This window comes from Aspergillus steynii, assembly GCF_002849105.1.
Source record: "Aspergillus steynii IBT 23096 chromosome Unknown P170scaffold_2, whole genome shotgun sequence".
NCBI classification, from domain to species: Eukaryota; Fungi; Ascomycota; class Eurotiomycetes; order Eurotiales; family Aspergillaceae; genus Aspergillus; species Aspergillus steynii.
In genome coordinates this window covers 418084-442476 of record NW_020194399.1, presented here as the reverse complement: position 1 = coordinate 442476, position 24393 = coordinate 418084, and the positions used below count along the sequence as shown (strand labels likewise).

General features: G+C 51.3%; 5 protein-coding genes across 5 annotated transcripts; 3 read left to right on the top strand and 2 right to left on the bottom strand.

The window, feature by feature from the left end:
- Nucleotides 1–37: 37 nt before the first annotated feature.
- On the top strand, nt 38–2253 carry P170DRAFT_433480 (phosphatidylinositol-3-phosphate-binding ubiquitin-protein ligase). Its single transcript, XM_024848499.1, has 2 exons — nt 38–1278; nt 1348–2253. Exons 1-2 carry the CDS (start codon nt 352–354, stop codon nt 1960–1962), a joined length of 1542 nt encoding a protein of 513 aa, XP_024706846.1. The 5' UTR covers nt 38–351; the 3' UTR covers nt 1963–2253.
- A 542-nt stretch (nt 2254–2795) lies between these two features.
- On the top strand, nt 2796–5671 carry P170DRAFT_353064 (putative C6 transcription factor (War1); the record flags this gene model as incomplete). The annotated part of the gene is made up of 4 exons (XM_024843958.1): nt 2796–4180; nt 4232–4512; nt 4559–5100; nt 5153–5671. The coding sequence occupies 4 exons, from the start codon at nt 2796–2798 to the stop codon at nt 5669–5671; spliced, it is 2727 nt and encodes a 908-aa protein (XP_024706845.1).
- Nucleotides 5672–6781: 1110 nt separating this feature from the next.
- P170DRAFT_376073 (putative MFS transporter Fmp42) lies at nt 6782–9325 on the bottom strand (the record flags this gene model as incomplete). The annotated part of the gene is made up of 3 exons (XM_024845348.1): nt 8559–9325; nt 8346–8508; nt 6782–8300 (listed from the first exon to the last, which is right to left on the bottom strand). Coding segments are annotated over exons 1-3 (2091 nt in total), but the record flags the coding sequence as incomplete, so codon positions are not given.
- A 2658-nt stretch (nt 9326–11983) lies between these two features.
- P170DRAFT_487586 (Zn(II)2Cys6 transcription factor) lies at nt 11984–14478 on the top strand (the record flags this gene model as incomplete). The annotated part of the gene is made up of 8 exons (XM_024853958.1): nt 11984–12020; nt 12120–12314; nt 12398–12714; nt 12799–13066; nt 13123–13581; nt 13639–13742; nt 13793–13892; nt 14067–14478. Coding segments are annotated over 8 exons (1614 nt in total), but the record flags the coding sequence as incomplete, so codon positions are not given.
- A 7623-nt stretch (nt 14479–22101) lies between these two features.
- P170DRAFT_422549 (uncharacterized protein) lies at nt 22102–24016 on the bottom strand (the record flags this gene model as incomplete). The annotated part of the gene is made up of 3 exons (XM_024847442.1): nt 22102–22834; nt 22883–23393; nt 23467–24016. The coding sequence occupies 3 exons, from the start codon at nt 24014–24016 to the stop codon at nt 22102–22104; spliced, it is 1794 nt and encodes a 597-aa protein (XP_024706842.1).
- Nucleotides 24017–24393: the final 377 nt, after the last annotated feature.

Sequence of the window (24393 nt, the reverse complement as noted above, 5' to 3'; positions counted from 1 at the left end):
TTCTCTCTCTCTCTCTCTCTCTCTCTCTTTCCTTCGATTTGCCATCGCCCCTTTGATAAGGCCGGGTCTTGTCCTCTTTCGACAGAGTGACTGCGCCATTTTATCTCCTCGTTTCTTCTGATTTGCTACATCGTTACTCTTTTCCATCTCCCCCCTATCTCGCAGTCCCCTAAATACCCTAATTCCGTCCGGTTTGACCCCCCAGGCGATTTCGACCCAATTCACCGATCCGCCCTGGCACCACCACGCCACCCAGTCAATGACGGTCCGTCCTCCAAACGCCGGAGATTGATCTCCTCTACAGCCCTAGGAAAAAGATCTCTCACTGCGACCGATCCAATTTCCGGGTTCATGTCGTCCTTGTCGAGTTCCGTCTCCTCAGCCTCGTCCAATCCAGCCGCCACTCACGCCTCGGCTTTCTCCGCCCCCGAACGTACCGCGACCAGACCCCATGCGAATTCATACGGCGGCATAGGGGCCGGCGAGGCCGGCCCTTCTGCCCCTTCGGACAGACGTGCGGAGAGAAGGCGGTCTACCCTTTCTGGCTCCGACAGGAAGAGAAGGCTGGTGCAAGACGGAGATGCTTGGTTGAGACGTGCGGCATCTGGGGATGATGCCCTGGAGGCCGGACCCAGTAGGAGACCGTCGGATTTGAATAGCAGGTCTATTTCGAGCGGATCGTCGCATCCCAGGCGAGATCCTGCCATGCCCGGCGCTTCTTACGCCACGGCCATCGATCTGTCGTCGTCTTCACCACCCCAGCACCACCCCCATCCTCCGACCGGCGAGCGGTGGAGTTCGTGGGCTCGCACGGGAAGCAACTATCTGGAGTATATACGCCCGCGCTGGCAGCCTGACACGGAGGTGACGGAATGTCCCATCTGCGGCATCCCTTTCAGTTTCTGGTACCGAAAACACCACTGTCGAAAGTGTGGGCGGGTGGTTTGCTCGTCATGCTCACCGCATCGGATCACCATTCCGCGACAGTTCATTGTGCGGCCGCCAGACTCTCGTCGCCCATCAGTGGCGCCCTTGGTCCCCCCTCGCGCAGCTCAGCTCTTTGATCCGGACACAAACGCCAACGCCAACGCTGCCATCAACCCGGCGCTGGGAGGCGGCGAGGAGGTGCGCCTTTGCAACCCGTGCGTGCCCGATCCTAACCCGGACCCCCCACGTGGATATACCACCGTGCGACCTTACCCAGGTCAACCGAACCAATCTCGACATCGATCCTACCATTCGCTGTCGATTCCCAGCAGATCGTCGTACGGTTCAACTGTAAGTACTTGATTTTGGTGGCAGTTTCGGTGGCGAGACCGGAAATAGAACTCGAACTAACAGAGGCAGCATGACAACTTCTCTTCGCGACCGAGCCGCAGAACCGTCGGGTCGAATGACTATTCGTCTACTCTTGCCAGCTTAGGAGGCTCGCTTGGGTCTCGATTCTCGGAGCGTCCGGTGGACTACGGGTCCATGTCCGGGCGTTACCCTCCGTCGATGGGCGTACCTGCACATGTTGTTTACCCTCCGCAAAGCTCTAGGCCACCGTCGTCGTTTGACACACGATCCGCTGCACACGATCGTCGCCGCGTCCACGAGCGCGATCTCTGTCCGATCTGCGATCACGAACTTCCTCCCTTAGGCGCCAACGGGAACGAGGATATACGAGAAGCCCACATCCGGGAATGTATCGACAGTCACGGTCGACAGCCGGGCTCGCCCTCGCAAAGCGGCAGTCCGGTCTCGCAGCCCGTCCTCCCGGTGCGCATGATCGCTTTTACGGCGACGGAGAAAGACTGCCTAGGCCATGACGGTTCCACGCAGGAATGCACCATCTGCATGGAGGACTACGAGGTCGGGCAGGCGCTGGTACGGCTCGAGTGCCTCTGCAAGTTCCACAAGCGGTGCATCGTCGAATGGTTTGAGCGGAAGAAGGAGTGTCCTGTGCATAAGGTGTCATGATTTGCTCTGGGCGATGGCTATCTGCTTTCACCCTGCTTTCTGCTGTCTGTTTTCTCTTTTGGCTACTCTCACTGGATATTGAGTACATGGCGTTGAACGCGGCAGGCTTCCGCGCTGGTTTCCTATCAGACAGCGAGACTGTTTTGCTTAGAATCGGTCCAACTTAGCGGTGTTTTCATGGCGTCTGCGTTGACGCGGGATCTGCCCATATGTCTGCGAGCTATTTGGGAGGAGATTCTCTACTCTGTTCGGTATTTCCGCTAGCACTACAATATTAACTAAATGTTTACCACAGTCCAGTGTAGAACTAAGTGTATCGGCCTATAGTTATGTGTAAGGCTGCCACGCCCAAACAGGAAGGTGGTCAGGCCGCGAAGGATCCGGCGGTCACCTGCTTTTCTCCCTCGTTTCTTTTCTTTTTCTCTCTCTCTCTTTTGCCTGCGTTGATTGCCGACGATGCGCCTCCCTGGAATCCCGAGCTAAATCGATGCCAATTCTCCGCTTCCACTGGCCGCTACGGACCCGTCAGATTCAGAACCCGCTTTTCCTGCCTTTCGCTGCGTGGCCAAACCTCCGGATCACCGCGTCTGATCGGTCATCGGTCCCCGACCGACCGTCTTTCCGACCGGCACGTCACTTCTGCTGTTCCTGTGACCCTCCTGCCCACACGGCCATCGCGCCATCTTCAGGTAAGCCGAAGGAATCGGATCTCCTATCCTCTAACCCCCGCTCGGCTGGCTGGCCTGTCTCTTGGCTTGGTATGCAGCGTCGGGGGACAGTTAACGACGCCGGATCAGCCCAGCCCAAGCTGACATCTCCGCCCCCCGCAGCCGATGGAGATTGATCCGCGCCTGCGCGCCGGCTCCGACAGCCACTCCGCTGAAACGCCCGCCCTGTCGCACTCGCACTCGCATCCCCATGCGCCAGCCCATTCCTACGCCTCCTCCCCGGCCACGAGACACCCCGACCTCAGCGCCTCCTCGTCCCGCACCACCAGCGAATATCCCGACCCGCCGTCCCACTTCTGCGGCGAACATGTCCACTCCGCCGCCGCCTCGGCTACCACGAATGATGTGAGCTACTACGGTGCGTCGTCTGCCCATTCGTTGTACCAGGGAGGCTCGAGCGCCGACGTGGTGGATCCGAACGACCCCTATGCGGATTTGAAGCGCCCGCGCGCCTGCGAGGCGTGTCGGCAGCTGAAGGTGCGCTGTGAGCCGGACATGAATAATCCGAATGGCTCGTGTAAGCGCTGTGCCAAGGCGAGGAGGTCGTGTGTTGTGACGGTGCCGACGCGGAAGCGCCAGAAGAAGACGGATAGTCGCGTTGCGGAGTTGGAGAGGAAGATCGATGCTCTGACGGCCAGTTTGCAGGCGTCGCATGGTCAGGATCCGTTGGTGCAGCAGCAGCAGCAGCACCAGCACCAGCACCAGACGCCGCCGGTGGAACCCCCGCGCGAGGAACATGCGGGGAGGAGGTGGTTAGGGCCGACGGCGCAGGCGGCTGGATCGACGACCGAGGATCCGCAGATGGTTTTGTCCGGGGCGAAACGGCAGTATAGCGGGGAGATCAAGGATTCTCGGAATGAGTCGATTCTTGGACGCGAGACAACAAGTCCTGGCTCAGAGCATGCGGACGGGAGACACTGGCGATTTCCGGAGAAGCCTGCGCCCAAGTCGCAGACAAGTGACTTCGTGGATGTGATTGACCGGGGCCTCGTCAGCGTTGAAGTTGCTTCGGACGCATTCAATCGTTACGTGGACCGAATGGCCAATAACATTCCCATGGTGGTATTCCCTTCCGGAACCACAATGACTGAAGTCCGCCGATCGAAACCCATCCTACTCCATGCTATTGTCGCCGCTGCCATCGGTGCAATCCAGCCCGATCTACACCTCCCCTTGGTCAACGACTTCTACAAAGTCATCGCAGACCGCATCATCGTGCGCGGTGAAAAGTCGCTCGAGATCATGCAGGCTCTGCTCGTCACTTGCAACTGGTACGCCCCGCCGGATAACTTCGAAGAGCTGAAGTTCTACCAGCTCAGCCATCTGGCTTTGACCGTGGGCATTGACATCGGCATGTATCGGAAATTCGCGGCGCGGAATAAACATTTCAGTCTGGTGAAGGACCTGATGGCCAAGAAGACGTCGTCGCAGGATCTGGATTCCCCGGAGGCGCGACGTGCTTGGTTGGGTTGTTATTTTGTTGCGGTGCAGTAAGTTCTCCTGTGTTTTATTAGGGGAAAGATTGGTTCTGACGGTCCTAGGGTGTCTACTTCGTTAAGGCGGCCCATTCTGGTCCGTTGGAGCTCCTACATGGATGAGTGTGTGGAGGTTCTCGAGAAATCACCCGATGCCTCGCCAACGGATAAATCGATGATCCACTGGGCCAAACTGGCCCATATTATAGAGGAGATCAACATGCAGTTTGTGGGTGATGACGCAACGGCCACCGGTGCCTTTGTCGACCCAAAATTCCAGTATACGCTGAAGGTTTTCGAAAAGCAACTTGAGCAGTGGCGCAGGGAAGCGCGACCTTATTATTCCCGTATGTCTCTTGGCTCTGATTTTGAGGATGGTGCTAACTCGTACAGCCATGCTAAAACAAGCAGAATGTATTGTCGATCTCTACATGCATGAAGGCGCCATGCACATGGAGCTAAATGAGGAGCAGAATACGGCTGAGGATTATTCGAGCCCGACCAGTGCTGCTCACATGAATGCGCTGAGTGCTTGTCTCACCTCTATACACCAGGCGCTGGACACGATCTGCTCAATTGATGTCAAGGACCTAGTTTCTTTACCGGTCGTTGCTCTGGCTCGAACTTCTTTTGCCGTCGTCGCTCTTATTAAGTTATTTTCATTGGTGTCTGCTCCGGAAACGCGCATTGGACAGGTCATCGACCCGTCTAGTTTGAGAGTGGAATACTACATGGACAAGGTGATTCAACACTACAACCACGCAGGCAACCTTCCAGGCGGCCGTACTCCCAACAAATTCTCCGTGGTCCTCCGCATGCTTCGCAGCTGGTTTGTGAAGCGAAAGGACCAAATCCCCGCTCTGCAAGAGGCGATGAGCGGGAAACGCAGCGTTGTACTATCTCAAGATGGACCAGACCATGAACCCAGCCAACCCGTAAGTCCTGTGCATCTTAACATTACACTAAACCACATCCTAACGAAAACAGCCCAAACCCGGCCCAACTCCCCTTCATCTCCTCAGCGAAGTCGCCATGGGCGAACCCAAGAACCCCTCTCAACTCTCCTACGCCCGCGGCCAAACCCAAACCCAATCCCCATTAACCTCTCAAACCCCTGACTCCCTCCCTCACTCCACCCTCCTCTCCAACACCTCCCAATCTCAACCCCTCGACCCAGCAGCCACAACCACCCCCTCCTCCGACCCCTGGCCCCAATATCCCTCCGCCACACCTCGACAATACTATCCCCCCTTCACCTCTCCGTACCAAAATCTCCCCTCCTCATCAACATACCCGGACCCCAACGCCGATAATCTCGTCATGTCCGGTCCGTCGGCTCCCACACCGGGTTTCTTTCTGCCCGAGCTGGGCCTACAGGTCGGTGGGGATCCGGATAATTTGTTCGCGCTGGAGAATATGTTTGGGTATGGGGTGTTGAACTTTCCGATGGATTTTGGGGATGGGACTGCTGGTGGTGGTAGTGGCGAGGGGATGGGGTTTTATTGATTTGATACTTCGTATCTGTATCTGTTGTTGATGTTGGTTTGGATGTAATAGATTGTATATATATAAGATGGAGAGATGTGGTGAAGTAGGGGATAGGACTGTGTCACGGTAATTGTATATTCTGGTGTGGAGAGTATATAGAGTGTTATGTTGATTCGGTGTAGATAGTTATTAGATGTAGTATATATGTATACCTGGGATAGGAATTGAACATCTTCTATCTTCTTCAATTCAATTCGATCCAAGAGTTATGTTACCCTTTAGAATCACATACCTCTTGATTCAATAGACCGTCAATTCCAATCAGTAACGAGGATCAAATAGTAGGTGAGGTAGGTAGTAAGTGAGTAAAATATATAACCTATTCCTAATGAAAAGACAGACCAACACCAAAAAAAAAAGAAAAAAGAAAAAAAAAAAACATTATGATAAACCCATTAGCTGAGAATGCACATAAAAGCCGACCCTACTAACCCCTAAATACCTTATACTTACTCTATCTATTCCCGTTGAAATTACATATAGGTAGTCCAGAACATAGCCCCTACCTCTACCCCTACCCCTACTCCTAGTTCCTAAGACGATATAATAATCATTAACCATCTCTGAAGATAAACCCGAAACCAGTCAGTATCTTGATCTAACCACAACATCTCTACCTATCTAAACCACACCGGACAAGAAAGTAATACTACCGTACGAATATACCCAGCTCAGTCCTTCTCGAAGTACCCATGTACAGCAACTCTGGATAAAGAAAAACTTTCCCTTCATCGTCCTTACCCAATCAACCCTACTCACGCGTGAAGTTACGAATCGATGGGTTGGAGCATGAATATACCAGAGCTCGGCTTCTACTGCCCCTCACGACAGAATCAAATGCCGGTGTCTATTTCACAGGAAGGACCGAGTCTTCATAACAGTAGGCTCACGTCGATTGTTTAGGTACCCTCTCAGAACTCGAGTATTGAATAATGAGAACGTTGATATCCCTAAAATCAAGTGATACAGACTGCTACGTATACAGAGGAACCGCTTAAGTAAACAAAATAATAAACCAACTCACTTATACTAGAACAACCAAGACAAGCAGGCTGTAATCTATAACGAATTCGTAGTCCCATAAGAAGGCATCTCTCCGTGATGGTTGGCCGGCGAGATACGCCGATTCAGCAGCGGTTCCTGTTCCCAATCTCTTGCGGTAATACCATTAGGAAGTACCCCGTTTTCCAAATCCGCGTGTTGCTCTAACCCTGTGACTGGACCACCGGGAGAGAGAGCCATCGTGCGAGCCTTCCACCATACGAACAAGACCAACGCGGAACCAATCAAGAAGGTCAACGCCGTGAGAACAGTATTAACAGGGATTGGATTCCTGTGGAACGTCTTGAAAGTGAGCGCGTCGAGCCCTGCCTGGGCAAAGTTCCCCAGCCCAGCAAGACAGATGATAAGCCCGTAGACTTTGCCGAAAGTCTGAAAGCCGAATACTTTGGCCGCGTAGTCTGAAACGAGAGTGTAGTAGAAAGGGCGGTAGATGACGAATAGCACGATGTGCGAGTACCCGGCCTGCAGGCTGTCTGGGATACACCCGAGGATGCCGATGATTGTGGCCGTGGTGGCCAGGACGAGAAGGACGAAAGGCGTACTGGCGGTATCGATAATGGTCCCAATAAAGGGGATGGAGAGGAGACCACCGATGGGAAGCAGGAAGTCGAACGATTCATTGAGGCGGCGGGCGGCATCGTGCGAGCCAAACAGGTATTCGTACTGTGAGCGCAGGGAGGCGACGAAGTAGTTGATGCGGAGCATCTGGAGGACTGTGAAGAGTGTGATCAGCACGAACCAAGGGGACCGGATCTGTTCGAAAGCGGAGCGGCCGTGCATGGCACCCCAGACGCCACCGGCGGTGTGCGTTTCGCCCTGCTGCTGCTGCTGCTGACGGGCCGGCGGGAGACCGTTAGCGTCATCATGATTAGTACCGAGGACCGGATCGGGGATGGCCGAGGCGTCGTCGCCGCCGTCAGTGAGGAGGTCTTGGATCTTGCTGACGATGCTTCGGCGACGGACGCGACGGTCGTTGCGTTGGCGTTCACCCTCGTTGGCGTCTTGGATGCCGGCATCCACCCGGTCGTTCAGCTCCGCGGAGATGTGTATCGTAGCTTGCTGGACGAGTTCTCCGGCAGTCTTGTACGAGGTGGCCGGCATGATAGTTAATTGCACAGCTAATATGAAGAGTGGCACGATCAAGTATGCCAGGAAGAATTTCTGCGATGTGAAACTCCCATCGCTTGCCTCATTCATCAAACGGAAGATTAAGAACAGTGCGCTGGAGGCGTCAAAGGCACCCGTCAGCGACGATAGTATAAGCCCCGAGCGTGTAGAAAACGTATTGGATAGCTGAAACGAGGAAATGAACATAAATGGACCGCCCAGGGACAACGCGAGATAACCAGGAATGTAGGCATCGAAAGGCAGAGCAGGGGCGAGACTAAGCAGTAGAGATCCAATAACGAGAAAAGCGCATCCCAATATGCCACATACACGCGGGCCATAGCTGTCCAAAATGGTGCCTACGGGCAGGGCAGAAACGTTGGTTACGACAGCCGCAATCGTGAACATGAGATTCAGACTGTTTGGTCAGTAGCAGGCCGACCTGATAGAGAAGGGAACCAACCGAATTTCCTGCCCGTAGCATACCGCTTGGCCCTCGTCCAGCTCATCGGGAGAGCACTGATCGCGATAGACGCCTTCTTTGATAAACACCGGCTTGATCGCGGCGAATCCAAAGACAATCCCCGCCGAGAAAAAGCAGTATAGTACCGCAATGCAAACCTGCACTGTCGGAAAGTTAGTCCGGGACCAGATTACCCAGGCCATGCGGACTTACAGATTCGTCGGGTGCGCCCAACCTCAAAGGCTCCTGTGGTTTCCAAGCCTTCCCATTCCTGGGGTTTGGCCTCCGGAACCAGCGGGGCTCTCTGGGGCTGGTCCTCTTGGTCTTGCGCAGGCAAATCTAGCGCCTCTCTCCGCACAGAGATTCTGTCGGCATTGGCCTCGTCTACCGCGGGCTCGTTCCAGCCGGGCCCAGCGTACGGGTTGAAATTCAAACGGTGCCGGAACGAGTGATGGCTATAGGTCGAGGGGAAGGACGACGACAAGGAGGCATCGGGGAGGTCGTGGTATGCTAGATCATCGTCATCAGACTCATCTCCAGGAGACTGTTCTCGAGGCCGACGACGGAAAGAAGCTGGGTTCTGCACCCACGACTCCAGGTAGGAGAGCCGGTTGAGAGACATGCTAGCGGGGGTAAATGTTCAATCACAGAATAGAAATGTCAAGAGGGAACCTGCCGGAGCGATACCGTGCGAACAGGATCCCCGAGCAGGTCAGAGAAGCCTGCAACCGCGGCAAGGAAAGGCCTAGGCTCCAACTAGGAGTCCCCTGGTATTCTTACAAGGTACTGGTGCGGGGAAGGAAGGTGCAGGAGTAGTATATAGATGAAAGGGAATAATGACGTAGATGGAATTGGGTCGATCACGAGCTAGGATAAGAATGCTAGATAGTAGAGGTACGGGGATGGCATGGCATCAGCAGACACGATGGAGGACGGCCATTCTTCGATGGAGAGAATGCTTGATGGCTGACAGAAAAGCGGGTGGCTGGGAGTTGCAGGAAAGCGCCACGAAGCGTAGCGAAACGCCCGAATCGTCGGCGCGGAGAGTCACGTGACCCTGCAGCTCTCCCCGCAGCAGAGTCACGCTTGACTCAGCGGTCCCTGGCGGCCTGGGAATCTTGGCAGCCAATCCGCCATCCTCGACGCGATCAAATCACCGATGGCGATGCCCTCGTCGCCGGTGGGTAACTCGGTGGGCCGGGGGATCATTCTTCGTCCTGTTCTTTTCTTTTTCTGTTTCCTTTTATTTCACTTTCGGAGCCTTTGATTCAAGGACCACCAGCGTCCACCTCCCTCTCCAGTCAGCCCATCCGCTCTCCAGAGCTCCAGAGAGATGACGACCACCCTTGCGTCCCCTCCAAAGTCCAACGCCACAACGACAAGAGACGAGTCCGTCGTGACTAAGCTTCCATACAAATGGCTGGAAAGATCCCCATCTTCAACTTTGGCTCCATCCCGAACGGACTCTCTCCGATGCTGGACCAATGGCACAGGGTCACTCGTCTTTAGCTTATCGGCCCATAGCTGACTCGTGGACTGTTGTGCCATTGGACAGAGGCTCTAATATGCTCAACAATTGTGATCCACTCATGACCTCGAGTCGATGTTCTGCAGCCTCCGAAGCCGAGTCCGACGTCTTCACTCCGGCGCGTGGAGTGATGACCATTCTGTCGGTGTTTGTCCGCCGTTGGCTAGAAGAGAGCTGCCAATAATGTCATCTTCCCACCGGCACGACATCAGAAACACGCTGGGGCTTGGCTTCGTGGTTTGGCAAAAGCTCCCTGCCTTTTTTTTTTTTTTTTTTTTTTTTTCTTTTCTGTCTCCGCCGCTTTGCCTCTTTGTTCCCTTCTCTCCGCTTCTACTCCTAATCGGATTTGGGGATCACCTCAGAATGTAGTTGACTGCCAGACATTGCCAAGGCTCTTGCTCGACTCCCACAATCGATATTCTAGTTCATGACTACAAGCCAGAAAGCCAAGATACTTCACCTCCTAGTGATGTTGCATGCCAAAAGAAACGCTAAGGCACGCCGACAAGGACACTCAAGACTTGAAAAGAGACTAGGTTCTCACGCTACTCCGAGTACATCACATGGGACCTTAGCGGGTCCGGGTGAAGTGAAAGATGACCTATGAGAAGGTGGACTTGGCCATTAATAAAGCAGGTTTCAAGACAGATCAACTTTGACTAGCAAGGGGGGCCGGCCGGCCGCAATGGACAACCACGGGTTTACCACCTCGACGCGCATAAAAGCGGATGTGCATGGGACAAGAGAAAAATAAAAAATAAAAAAAAAAAATAAGAGCGAGAGATCGATTGAGAAGGGGAAAGTTCATGGGCCGGTCTTCCCCTCCATTGCCCGAAAAGCTCAACACGAACAAGGAAACGTGTGAACCGCTAAGGCCCCCCCTAGGGGGTGTTTTAGTGTCAGGCTCTAATCAGTCACGGACGATGCATGAAAAAACAAAAATAAAATCACACCCAATTATGACATGCCCAAGGGAGTTAAGCGTGAAGAGCCGGCCCGGCGACCGTCTCATGGAGGCTTACCGGAATGTCCATTCAGGCCTTCAATGCCACCCTAGGAAGGAAAAGCACACAATGGACACTGGAAGGGGGGATGAGAAATGCCGGTGCCCAAATCCAATGAGAACGCCCAGGTTAGCATGGCCTCACATTTAACTCATGCAAATTTGCCACTTCTGGAAGGGATCAGAGGGCGGGTCTGTCAATCGCACGCGCTCGTCGGACACGAAGAGAAATAACACCCAGGGTTCCGTATCCCTGAAGCTTGAGTCGATTGGCTATCCTATTTCAAGAATGGGGATGGGATGAGCGATTATCAAGAGTGGCTCCGACTCTAAGCTGCCACCATATCCTATCGTGGTCCGATGTAACAGCCCTGCCTCAGTTCCTCTAGCTGCCTCTTGTCTCCAGTCTCTAGCCCCTGGAGTCTGAAAGTCTGGATTGCCGCCAAGAATTACGATCTTCTGGCTGTCTTCATCATGTCTATCAGTGGTGCTTTTTCTTATTTTTTCTGGGTTTTCAGTTCTGTTGATTTTTGATTTTTTAATTTTTCCCTGTTAGCTTGATCAATAGGATTTTTATTTTGATTTTCCTTTTGATTTTTCCATTTCCATTTCCACTTTTCTTTTCTTTTTTTATTAGAGTCGAAAGTCTCCTCCGATGCTAGTCTGCCACTGATCAATCCCTCTTAACCTCCACCCTGGATGAACCATCCGTCCGGTTGGGCATTTTAACCGTTTAACATTATTTCGTTCGATTGCCTTCGCCATTGTTGTCACCCAAGCGGTCACTTTTAGCTGCATATTAGTCGGGGTTGATTCTCCTCCTCTGACCTTTCCTTCCTTTTTCCCTTTTCTCTTACTTCACGTTTCCCTCTTATCCTGTTTCTGGGCTTGGACCTCCCGTTTATCACCGCGTCACCTCGAAAAGCCGTTGCATCGATCCATCATTGGCGTTGATGTCCTCATCGATGATCCATGGCTGTTAGGATTGACAGCAGCGGACGTACTTGACGACACCGTGATGAGGGGATGGTAAGTAGTAAACGACTCTTTTCGCTGTCTGTTCAAGCGGTATAGTCAGCATCTTATCTAATACCCTTCTTTTCCTCTCGTCCTAGTCTCACTTGCCGTCAGCGCCATCTGAAATGTAATCCCCATCAACACCCATCCCGAATCCCCCCTTTTACCCCCGCCATCATCCTCTTTTTTTTTTTGACGTTTAACCTCCCTGACATCTAGGATCTAGGTGACAAAACTGGAACTGAATGCTTACGCTGCCAACGATCGGGAAGGCAGTGCATTCCTGCGCCCGCGAAGCCGGAAGAGGTCACATTTCGACACGGCCAGAATCCGTCCTTACGGCAAAAGGGCCCTCCTCGTTACGGGGAGAGCGACTTGTCTTTTCCAGATGATCAAATCTGGGTTCATACGCCTTCAGAAGGTTTGTTCCCCCCCGCCTGGTTTGTGTCGTGGATGGATTTTACTTGGTTTGTGCATCTCCGCGGGCCCGCTGATACTAGACAGTTGCCTTTGAGGACGAGACAGATCGGACAGCTGCCGACTACCACGTTGTTTCATCCGCAGCATCGCCTTCATATTTGAGAGAAGCGTCTGAAAGTCAGTCGTCAGCTTCTATGCCCCCTCATTCCCGGCTCGCTCTCTCGCGAGCGGCTGTCTCGCCCGTTGACCCGGGCGCATCGAGGGGACCGACAGCAGCTGAATCACGGTTGCCCGTGCTAAATCATCTCTATTCATCCGAAATTCTCGGTGATAATCAAAAGCTGAATAATTTTAACGAAGCCTTTCTGTTAAGACATTTCAGGAATACCCTAGGTGCATGGGTATGGCCTCTCCCTTTTGTTTCCCCTGGCCAGGAATCCAAGGCAGGAAGAAGAAGGAACGGAAAAGATAGCTGACTCCAGCAGATGGATGTATGTGATCACGAGAGGCATTTTTCTACCACGGTCGTCGAACGAGCCACGTCGTGTGCTCTCTTGCTATATGCCTGTCTTGCCATCGCCGCTCGTCATCTCTCACACACCACCAACACCATCCCATCAAATGCGGCAGACGGATACCACGAACGTTGTATCGCAATTCTTCTCCCGGTCCTCGAAAACAGTGATTTCAAAATCAGCATCGAGATCCTTCTCGCTTCAACCGTCATACTTCGATTCTTCGAGCAATTATCTTGTGGGTCCCCATTTTTCCTTTCATAGCTGTGGTGGCACAATTCTAACAAAGACCAGCACATACTCCATCCAGTGATCTCCAACGACACCTACTTGCAGGTTCAGTGTATATCAGTTCACACGTCGACTGCGCCATCTCCGGCGGCCTGGCAGAGGCCTCGTTCTGGGTTTTCGTCAAACAAGACATCCAATTTGCCCTCCTGTACCGAAATCCGCTTCGATTGACCATCAGTCCGTTTGAAGAGAAACTACGACAGCGATGGGAGCAGACCACCGTGCAGAGTGACCGAGACTGGTCCCATAAAGCGATCTGGTTGCTAGCAGAAACGATAAACTACTGCTACGGAGCCACACATCCGCTCCATATGGACACGATCGATGGAGAGGCGCTAAAACGGAAGATTTGTGCCTGGGAGGCTGAAAAGCCGGACGGTTTTAAGCCGTTGCATTTTTCACCGGCCAACCCGAGTATCGGCAGGCCGTTTCCTCTTGTTTGGTTTACGAGTTCAGCTCACGGTGAGTTTGGGTTGTTGGTTCGGAATCCGTCCCGGGAGTCATACTAACGTCGAGCAGCGACGGCGGTACAGCACATCTGTATGACTAAAGCATTGATTCACCAACATGAACTACAAACGAGGGGACCGGCAGAACTCGGCCTCGAAGCGAATCAGATATCGGTGCGTTGACCTTACACCATAAGAGCGAATGCATGCTGACGACATCCCAGGACGAGGTGATAAAAAACTTAGGCATCATTTTCGGCATTGCTTTATCTGCCGAGGACGATCCACCCGTGCGCATAATGGCCTGCCACGCCCTCTGTGCCTGTAAGCAAAAGGAACCCCTGCTTTTTCTCGCTAATAACCTTATTTTCCCCTTTTTGCTTTTAATTTCCACGATAAAGTTTGCGGTTCATTTATTATTTTTTCCGAGCAGCAGAAAAGCTTAACTTCCCCAACGGACTGCAAGCGCTAATTTTTTCTCGGGTCACGAAATTATAGGTGGTTCCTGCATTCGCGATCCTCTGGCACAAAACACCCTACTCGATCTCCTCCGTCGCACAGAGGCCGACAACGGCTGGCCTTGGAGTTTTGCCATGCAGAAGTTCAGTCAGGATTGGCACACACCACGATGACGATCCCTGCCTCACTCTACCCGCCCTACCTTCCCATCTACGACCAGATCAATTGATTTAATTTATTTGTTATTTTTTCTTCGTCGGGGACTTTCCTTGCATAAAGGCAAAAAGGCAACCGTGGCACGGAGAGACACAGAGACAGAGACAGAGAGGCAGGATGAACGAACCCACGTACCCCGTCAGCCCCAGTCTGGAGCATACCTCGACCTATCCTACCCGATATGGAGGTTACCCCGATCCAACCAGAAGAGCAGATCGATCAGCAGTTCGAGAACCGGGCAAAAAAGAAAATAGGAAAAAAGCAAATAAAAACGCGAATACATGACCCAATGTCCAATCATCAACCTGGAAAAAAAATATGAATTCAACCAGGATCAGCCCAACGTCAGATTTACCCCATCCAGACATGCCATGTCCTCAACCCTGGGAACGACGGGGAGGGCAGTGCATCGTCAACATGGTCGTTTGGGACCGACGGACGGGGCAAAAAAGAAAAATCTCCAGCTCCAATTAGAGTCTCCGCGGATTGAGGATCCGCAGCAAATCATCAGCGATCCATGATGAATCGTGGCTAGAATCTAGCGGTCTGGTCTGGTCTGGTGCTGGTACACTAAATAGTCTAGATTCCTTAGTCTGCTCCGTCCGGAGGGCTTCAGACAGAAATTGCAGCCAGATCAACGAAATGAAAAAATGGAATAAAAATAACAGCGAGTCCACGAAGGGCGGGGAGAGCCGACGATCGTCGCAACGGGACTGGGAGTTGGCATTAGTTCGGACGAATGTTTTCCTTCTGTCAGGAAGGAAAAGTGATGATAAAAGATCCCACATCGAGTTCGCCATGTGGGGCTGTCCCACCTCCGACCTGATGGGGCCGGTTCGTGTCGTGTGGGGCTGGACAAGCCTGACGTCCTTCGCTGTTTGTTTGGCGCCAACTTGAAACGCAGTTGTCAGTCGGTGGTGTCAGAGTCCTTTTACTCCGTAGTTTACTGGGAGTACTACATACTGGCATTTACTACGGAATAACCATATGATGTAAAAAGTACTTTGTATCTCTACATCTGCGTCAAATAAACATCAGTAAGGTACAACCTAACCTAATTGTAAACCTAATCCCACCGATAATCTAATTACTAAAGACCAGACAGAACGACCGAAGAACACCGAGGAAGGAAGATCGCCTGGCTCAAAAATGGTAATTAACCCCGTCATCTAATCCATTTAACCAGCATCCATCGCATGCATCACATCACCACCACCAACTAACTAACTCCAGAGTCCAGAGTAAACAACTCAATTACAAACCCAACCAAACGGCAAAACCCCAAAAACAAAACACTCGGTATTTAATATTAAAGGAGCATGGTAGCCTACACATCTCGATGCAACTATACCCTCTAGTCTGAATGTCATCCCTAAGAATAGCAGCCCCAGCAAGTTTTCTCCTCCGTCCGTTTACCAATCCAGGTTTAGGCCTTGTGTGCTGCTGGGTCTGTCACTTTAGTTCGTGAGTTAGTTAGGGTTAGTTGTCTAGTGGGAGTGGGTGGGACGCGGTTGGAAATGGGTATTTTAGAATTAGCAACGGGAAAACCCCCACAGGATGCCCAATGTCGGTAGAGATTCCGGTTGTACTTTGTCCATAGCCTGGGATAGTGGTAGTTACTATGGAGGAGAGTTTGGGTTCTATGTTTAGTTGGGAAGTTCTTTCGTATCCGTACTTTTTTATGGAGGACGAATTCATGGATGTTGCCCGATGCTAGATCCAGATAGTCCTACGGATCTACTCCGTCGGAGGAAAGCATATACCAGCAGTTCCCAGCCCAGTCAGTCCCTGCCTGCTCCGTCTGCTTGATCCATACAGAGTAGTCCGACCTCGTCTCGTGCAAGTGCCATGCAACACCAACAGAGTAAAGACCAGCAAAGCGATGGACAGTTCATCGGCGGTCTTCCGTCCTCCTGTCCGTCTGCACTCCATACTAATGTCGACTTGATTTTGGTCCCGGTCCTGCCTTCTCCATGTCAGTTTCAGAGTCCTCTAGCTAGATGGATGTGCATCGAATATCATTAGGTAAATGGCGGTAAAGTTCTTCAGGCTCGGGATGGAATGCCGGTTCCATGGGACGGAAAGAGCAGATTTGCAGTTCGGATGGGTATGTCTGTGATCCGTCGTTGCAGGTCTGCTTATCATGGTAGATCTTGTTGTGGAATCGGGGTTGTCCGTATGGAGTATGCTGTTCCGCTCTGTTAGACCTCGCAGTGACTTGTCTGTTAAGGCAGGTTGATAGTGGCAGGTAAGTGTAGTGTGAATATGAAGCATGAGACATGTTTTTGTGGCGTCTGACTGACATGCAAAGGATACAATATACGTAGGAGGATCAAGATCCCAGATCTAAGACAGGAATGCGCATGACATGCCACGCCATGACATGCTCTGCATCCACGATGATGTGATCCCACGATGCCAATAGCAACGCGATGCATACACTAACAGCCAGATCATCCTACGCAGTACCGAAGACCCTTCCCGAGATCCTAATTGATAGACACCGATAAATGACAGTGAGACAATCCGGAACTACCTAACCACTACGGAGGCCCGAAACTAACCACATCTGCATCCTGATCCTTCACGGCTGCCCCAGCCTCCAGTATGTAGACTGGAGACTGGAGACTGGACAGATATACCAACTTGGTATCCTCCGTCCGCAGCAAGATATTCGACTCCGTAATGTGGACAATGTGGACACTGGCCCTGCTAACCACGCGTCCCGATAAGCTTGTTTCTCTCTGTTAGTGTTAGTGCTCGCTGCGTCGGTCCCCCTGCGGCCGATTGCTGGTGATTTTGCCTTTCCTGTCAACTCGGACATCTGCCAGGGTCGTTGGCTGTGGGGACTGGCTGTCGATGACTTGGTGGCACATCCGACTGCTACTCCGCCGTCTCGCTTCCGATGCCCGGAGATATGTAGAAGCGGTATGTGCTCCGCTCCGCTCTGGAGATTCGCAGTCCAGATTCCACACAGCAAGGCGACCGGACGGAGAGTCTAGCTAAACTGAGCTGAGCTGCGCTGCGATAATCCGTTCCTTCACGGACGATTGAGGAACCAGAACCAGATTAATATCGCCGACGGTTTCAAGGGTCCAAGACATTCATCAATCCACGGCGGTTCAGGTCCCGATCCGATCTGGCGAGCGCTTCCGATGCCATCGGGTGGAGCGAGTGGCGTGGCAAACTAAACCGAACCAGCCACTTTGCTCGGCCGTTCCAAGCGTCAGCCCAGGCATCCGGAAGGGATCTTGTGTACGGATATATCCGACCCAGGTACTGAGGGAGCAGGAGTGAGCGTGTGTCGCTACATGGATCTATCCTGCCTCGGATCTTGGCCCGCAGCCACTTTACTTTCTGGACGCCTCCGTATGGTTATTCTAATTATGATTAGGGATAAGACTAGCGCCTGTGGCAGCGGGGCGGAGGACCTGCCGACTCTGGAGTGGATGTGACTGGTAAGACGCGCTGCAGCTGGTAGGCTAGCGGGAGAAACTCGGCGAAATCGTGCTGGTTCGGCCTAAGATTCTTTTCGGCCTTGATTTGTTTCTATTTGATTTGTCGTTGCTTGACTTTTCTCTGGAGGGGTGGCTGGTGTGACATGCCATGGCATGGCGGTGTTACGTACCTGCTCAGGGGGTGGATATGCTGTGTTTGGCTGGGTGAGGGGTTGTTTTTCTTGGGATATGAGGTGGGTATGATGGGATATGTGTATATCATTATGATTCTCAGATTAAAGGAGGTCTGCTGACATTAAATGTGTGTATTCGCGGCAATTGACAAAATAGCAGCATAATGCATAATTGACCTATTCTGACATCCAAGAAGCTAAAGCTAAGCAAAAGCCTAGAACTAGAAGTCAGCTTTTATTTATTGTTGTATGTAGAAGTAATAAGTCATGAAATATCGGTATGTTTAATTTGCTAACCAAGTGTATTAGGAAGCGCTGTAGGTGCATTGCTAGTCCCAATTCCAGAATAAATATTATGCTGCATAAAGTATAGTGCTGCAGTTATCACCTGCACCGCTCCCTATATACATGTGTATAGATATGATGTGATATTATATTCAACCTCTCGATCCTGGTGCAAATAGATTCTACTGTATTTCCCTTTCTGTCTATCCGATTTTGGATTCTTATATGTACTACTTGAAGTCGTGAATACTAATGATTGAGCCAGTACTTTAATTTATGTGACGATTTACCTCAAGCATGGAGCAAACCCTTATTCTAGTCCACAGCGGGGGTTTCTTCTTCAAAAGGCATCTCAAAAAGGTGATCGGAATGTCTTGAAGGCTTTGATCAGACATGGCATTCAAATCAATCCCAACGCTACCAATGGCGATTCCCTGCTTTGGGCCACAATCCATGGAAACATTCTACTCATCCAGGTACTATTGGAAGAGGGGACATGTATTGATACAAGGGATTCGGATAATGGCGAAAGTCCACTCTCATATGCTGTGGTGGAACGATGGGAATTGATCTCATCTACAATGTCAGAATCGGAGCGCCACGACCTTATTTCAGATGAAGCTATCCAAGGACGTCATGCTGTGGCTAAATCATTGATACAAAATGGTGCTAATATTGAAACACGAGACTGCCAAGGTCGAACACCGCTGATGAAAGCAGCCAAACAAGGAGATGAGTCTATAGTCAAGCTCTTGCTGAACAAAGGAGCAATGCCGAGAACAAGGGACAATCTCGGCCAGACATCACTTTTCTATGCCATCGAAGGGGGCAATGAAAGCATTATCCAACTACTCTGCGAGATGGACCCTGGTCTTCTAACTTGCCGCGATGACTTCGGCCGCAGCCCTCTTCTTCTAGCTGCGGAGACTCGCTGCAACATAATTCTTCAAGATGATGAGAATCACGATCGTTGCAAGGTTGTCGCCAGAGAATTGAAAATTGTTCTGCCTACTATACGTGACCCGCGATATAGCTTGTCACAACGTGATGGCGGAGACTTATTTCTGTGGGCTTCAGCCAACGGACATTTGCCCGTAATTGAATTCTTGCTGGAGCATCAGATCAGTCACTCATGCCAAGACAGCCTTGGAAGAACGCCCTTAATTCTCGCAGCCAAAAACAATCATCCCGAATTGGTCGAAGTTCTTTTGAATAGCGGCATTGGTCTAGGCCTGCAAGATAGGGAAGGATACAGCCCCCTTTCAAGGGCTTTCTGGGCTGGCAACGAAGTCACAATTCTGCTACTACTCAAGCACGGCGCAGATCCGAATGAATCAATAAAATGTTTACCAGAGCAAAAAACCATCAAGCCCTTTGAAAACCGTTGCTCTCCCAAAAGCCCGTTGTTCTTGGCTGCTCGTGGAGGATATGAAAGATGTGTCAGCTTTCTTCTGCAAATTGGCGCTGACCCAGGTTTCTACACTCGGCGGAACTATGGAATATCTAGCAGCTCGGCAAGATCCCATCTGCCCGAGGAGACTGTCAGCCCCTTATCAGTTGCCGCAGAACGGGGGTACTTCCACATTGTTGAGATGTTACTGGATAGTGCCGTCAATGCTCATGTATGCCATGCCAGTCTTCTTGCAGCAGTGAAGGCTAAACGTGATACAATTGTCTGCCTTATCTTGCAAAAGAAATTTCGGGATTATTCATTTATCGTGGAACATGGGGAGGCCCTGTTGTTTCACGCATCCTTTATAGGTTATACCAATGTGGTCGAGAGCTTGTTGGAAAAAGGTATGGATCCGAATACACATCTTAAGGATGTTGTGCCCACATTATCTGAAAGGGAGAAAGAGAGTAGATGCCAGAGAACAGGCAAAACAATCTGCTCGGGTACAGCATTAGGTTTTGCTGCACAAGAAGGCCATTATGAAGTTGTTCAAGTCTTGCTATCAAAGAATGCCGACCCAAACATTGCGTCGCGTTTCAATGATATTGAGTCACCTTTAAGCAACGCAATCAAAAACAGTCATACGACAGTCGCAGAACTTTTGCTACGCCACGGAGCCGAGCTCCACGATGATGGTTTGATACTTCTTCTGGAAACAGCCGCAGCAGGTAATTACCATGCAGTCGAATTCCTGCTAGCTCAAGAAGCTTTGCAACAACTGAAGCTTTTTCAACAAGAATTGGATCGTTCGCTGTCTGAATCAGTCCGAGTACAGCACATCGATGATGCCCGGTTTCTGATGCAACATGGAGCCAATCCCAATCGGACCAGCCAGAGTGGCGAGGATGTATTGTTCTTGGCAGCTAAAAATGGATGGCTTGATATGACGAAGCTTTTGCTGAAGCACGGCGCGAGTGCTAGGTCTGCGGATCACCTTGGCCGTACGGCTCTATTCCGTGCAGCCTTGTTTGGGAAAGTTGATGTAGCGAGATTGCTTTTGGCCGAAGGAAATGCAGATCCGCAAGCAATGACATGCGCAGGACGTACTCCTCTCTCTGTCGCGCATGATGAGAGTAGAAATGTCTACAGGTTGTTCCAAGCTATGTTGAAACAAAGTGTTTTAACACACCCTCCAACCCAACATCTTGTCTCTCAAATATCCAAGAAGGAGGTTTGCTTATGTAGTTTTCGTCAAGAACTGCTTCATAACAACCATCGGGGCAGTTCAGTCTACCCACAGTCCCGAACAGAGCCAATCTTTATAGCAAATCAACCTTCGTAGGTCAAATCGTCGACTACCTACATCAGCATGAGGCAGTGGAACTGATAGTAGAACTTGAATCCCATGCTTCTAGTTTTGATTTTGCTGTTCCCCTTTTCAGAAGGATATAAAGTTGAAAATGAAAAGGTGGTTTAGATTCCTATCTGATATGTGTCCTCCATTTCACTCAGAGTGACCAAACCAAAAAAGCCTAAATAAACGGATGTACATTATTATGCCTATAAAAAGCCGCCAGAGCAAAAATAGAAAAGTCCAATAACAACACAAAACACTAATTGGACCAAGAGCCAATAAGTATACCAATATCAGACAAGTAAAAAAGCACCAGAAACAAAAGTCCCTCAATCCAGGTATTTATTTCCACTGATTGGTTTTAAAGAGATGAGTCTAGGACAGAGAAATTCGACGGTTCCTGGTGTGTTCTTGGAGTGACGAGTACAACAAGCTGCTCTTGTTCTGTGCCAGAGTCTCTGCTTTTGTTCATTGTCTAACCAATGTTATTTGAAGGTGCTAAAAGGGTTGGACTGCAGGTCTTTTCATGGTGAAACCCGGCATGGTCAGGGTTTCGACCACTAGTACTTTCTTGGTTTTAATTAGTCAATTTGTTTACTTTTCTTTTACTAGTTTTTAAGTTATATCCTGTTGCCAAAGCAGATAGCTTTTTTATTGGTTGTTTGATGGGGATCAATTATCGTTGATTTGTTTGGTCCCAGGAGTCACAGTATAGTCCCAGATCCAATATTCAAAACCACAAAGTATGTATGAATAAAATATTATCAAGGTAAATAGGCCATAATACTTGCCGAAAAATGAAAATACATAGATTTTGAGTATGTACCAACCAAGTAGGGTATAATTATTGGACATCAATTTAATCCTGGCTGTAACTATCTTCATTTGGGCTGATTGAGTAAATCGTGACTCGTTATTCGTGTATGCCATGTAAGACTGCATGGGGCTGGCAGTGGTAGTCAATCGTTGTGCTGGGGTTCAGAGACTGGCCCTTTGGAAATTCTTCCAAAGGTGAGGACAGGCGGGTTGATTAGTGCACTTGAATTGGATGCACCTAATCCACTTCAGAGTAAGAAGATCTTTACCCCAACGCTAGGAATCGGTTTTCGAGGGGTGTCAGAGACTGCAAACATTCTGCCATCATGTTACCCGCCACTCGCTGGGGTTGTTGAGATGACCAGATGTGTCAGTTGCCTCAGAAAGACATGAATGCCATCTCAATCTCGAACAAAAGGTTCCGACCGGCTTCGTCACAAGCCGAGTCGTACCACAGAACCATCTTGAGCATAGTGCGGAGCTCGGCCCAAGTGGAGATGTGGTGATCTCGCAAGGTTTGCCCGAGGACTTGCACAAACCATTCTCTTTCCGGCCGATTATCCGAGGCAATCCCACCCAGGGTCAAGACCCATAAGATCAACGCGAGAGCTTGGGGATTAGCCCAGGTGGAACTCGACCTCCAAGTGCCTACGGTTCCCCTCAGGAACAGGGACAATTGGGCCAGTGGCGAGCTCTGCGCTGGGAGAGGGAAAACGACGCCTACGCTGTAAACGATGGCAGCAAGGCGAGTCGCTTCGTAGACAATTCCTTGATCGGGGTATGACGGGTATCCTTCGATCTGGCTGGCCGGAGGGAGAGCCTGGAGGGTATATTGGATCAAGTTACGTTGGTCGGCGATCAAAGCATCGTCGCACTTCATCGTCTTTCGCAGGATTGCATCAACGTTGTTCATGTACAACCGCATGGCGTAGAATAGGTTCAGTAATTCTTCCGTGAGGCCAAGCTGCCGTAAATGACCATAGTGCCGCTCAACGTCCATTGCGTCGTAGCCGAGTAAAGTCTGCAAAGGCACATTCCTTCTGTCGTCACAGAGGGGGATGTACGAGAAGGTCGGCGGGACAAGATAGGTGGTAGCAGTCACAATGTCAGAACTGAAAAGTGTCAGTCAGGTTCCCGAGCCCTCAATGCAGGTTCCTTACAAGGATAGTACCGGGGCCAATCCAGGGAGAGTGATTTGCTCCAGGCCGCCACGTAGCTTGACCATTTGAACCAATCCCGCCACGTGAATAATATTCGGCGGCAGGCTTCCGTAGACATCTAACCACTGCAATCGGCGCATCGGCGCGTGGAATGGAGTCCGCCGCTGTCGACGCTTGTCATCTTCGTCTGCCACGTTATGTGCCATGCAGATAACGCTGAGGATGACGGCATCGCACACGGCCCGACCCGGAATGCTAACTTGGTGGTTGATCATTTTGATGGTCTCGAATTCACAGAGTTGAAGCAGCTGCTGATCTCGAGGTCGGAAGGCGCCCTCTGGAATCCAGCCATTGATCCACTGCACTCTCTGGTGCGAGAGAGAGCCGAAAAGAAAAGCCGTGAATAACGTCGGATCATTTAGCGAGAGGGGAAACCAGTTCGAACTCGCCAGTACGCTGGAGTCATCGCTGCCATGGCCAGGCGTGAGCCCAGGCCACAAAACATTCAGACCTACAAAATGGTTAACCATTGGATGGGTGGCGGAGTTGTCGCTTGACAAGGTCGAACGCACAATATCGCTCACATGCATTGACCAGATCGGGCGCGTATTTAGAGGGAGAAGTGTGGAACGGATCCAACACGTTGGCACCGAGGGTCTCCACGTAATCGCCCGGCGGGGGCGGGCTGGGGCTGTTGGATAAGGACATGGATCCGCGGACCATTTGGTTCTGGTCATAATTGCGATCGAATTGGCCAACAACGACGTCGTTGTGTACGGGACAGGCACGCGCTATCGGGGTGGTTTGTCGCCCATTCTTCCGTTCGGCGGATCGGACGAGCGAGTTGCTGACGGGGGCATTGGATTCGGACGAGTGGGACGAAGAGCGTCTGGATGGCGAAGAAGAGGGAAATAAGGATTCCTCCGCATCGAGATCAACGGCCTTCTCATGGGGTCCATTGAACTGGGTATCGGCGGGATCCGATCGATCCTTGGTCTGGTCGGAGATCCATTGCCCTACGTGGGCGCGAACGAGGTGGCGGATGCGGACTCGTTCAGTCTCGGAGGAGGGTCTCGCATTCACGAAATGAATCACGTCCCTTTTGCGCCCGGCGGCAGCTTTGTTCGGCGGCATGTCAAGTTTCTTATCCGGTCATCACCGTCACCATCAAGCGTTTAAGTATGGAGAGCGAACAACGGAAGGAGTCGATGCCTGGACCAGCATCATGCGGTCCGAACGGGCGAGCGAAGTCAAACGGCAGGGAATTCAGAAGGTATTTGCGCGATCGATCGAAGAACCGGGAAGCGAAGTGGCGGAGGGAAAGAATTGACGGATTCGCGCGAGAGGGACCGGGAAGCTTCCGAGCGCAGGAGACGGGGGAAAAGCAAGGCCAATTGTCGGTGGTCGCCGAGTCCAGGGAGCGATGGTAAACGAAGGAGGCAGGAGGGCGAACGCGAGATGAGAGAAATGCGGCTGATAAAGTTGGGAGGGCAAGAACAGGCAGGAACCCG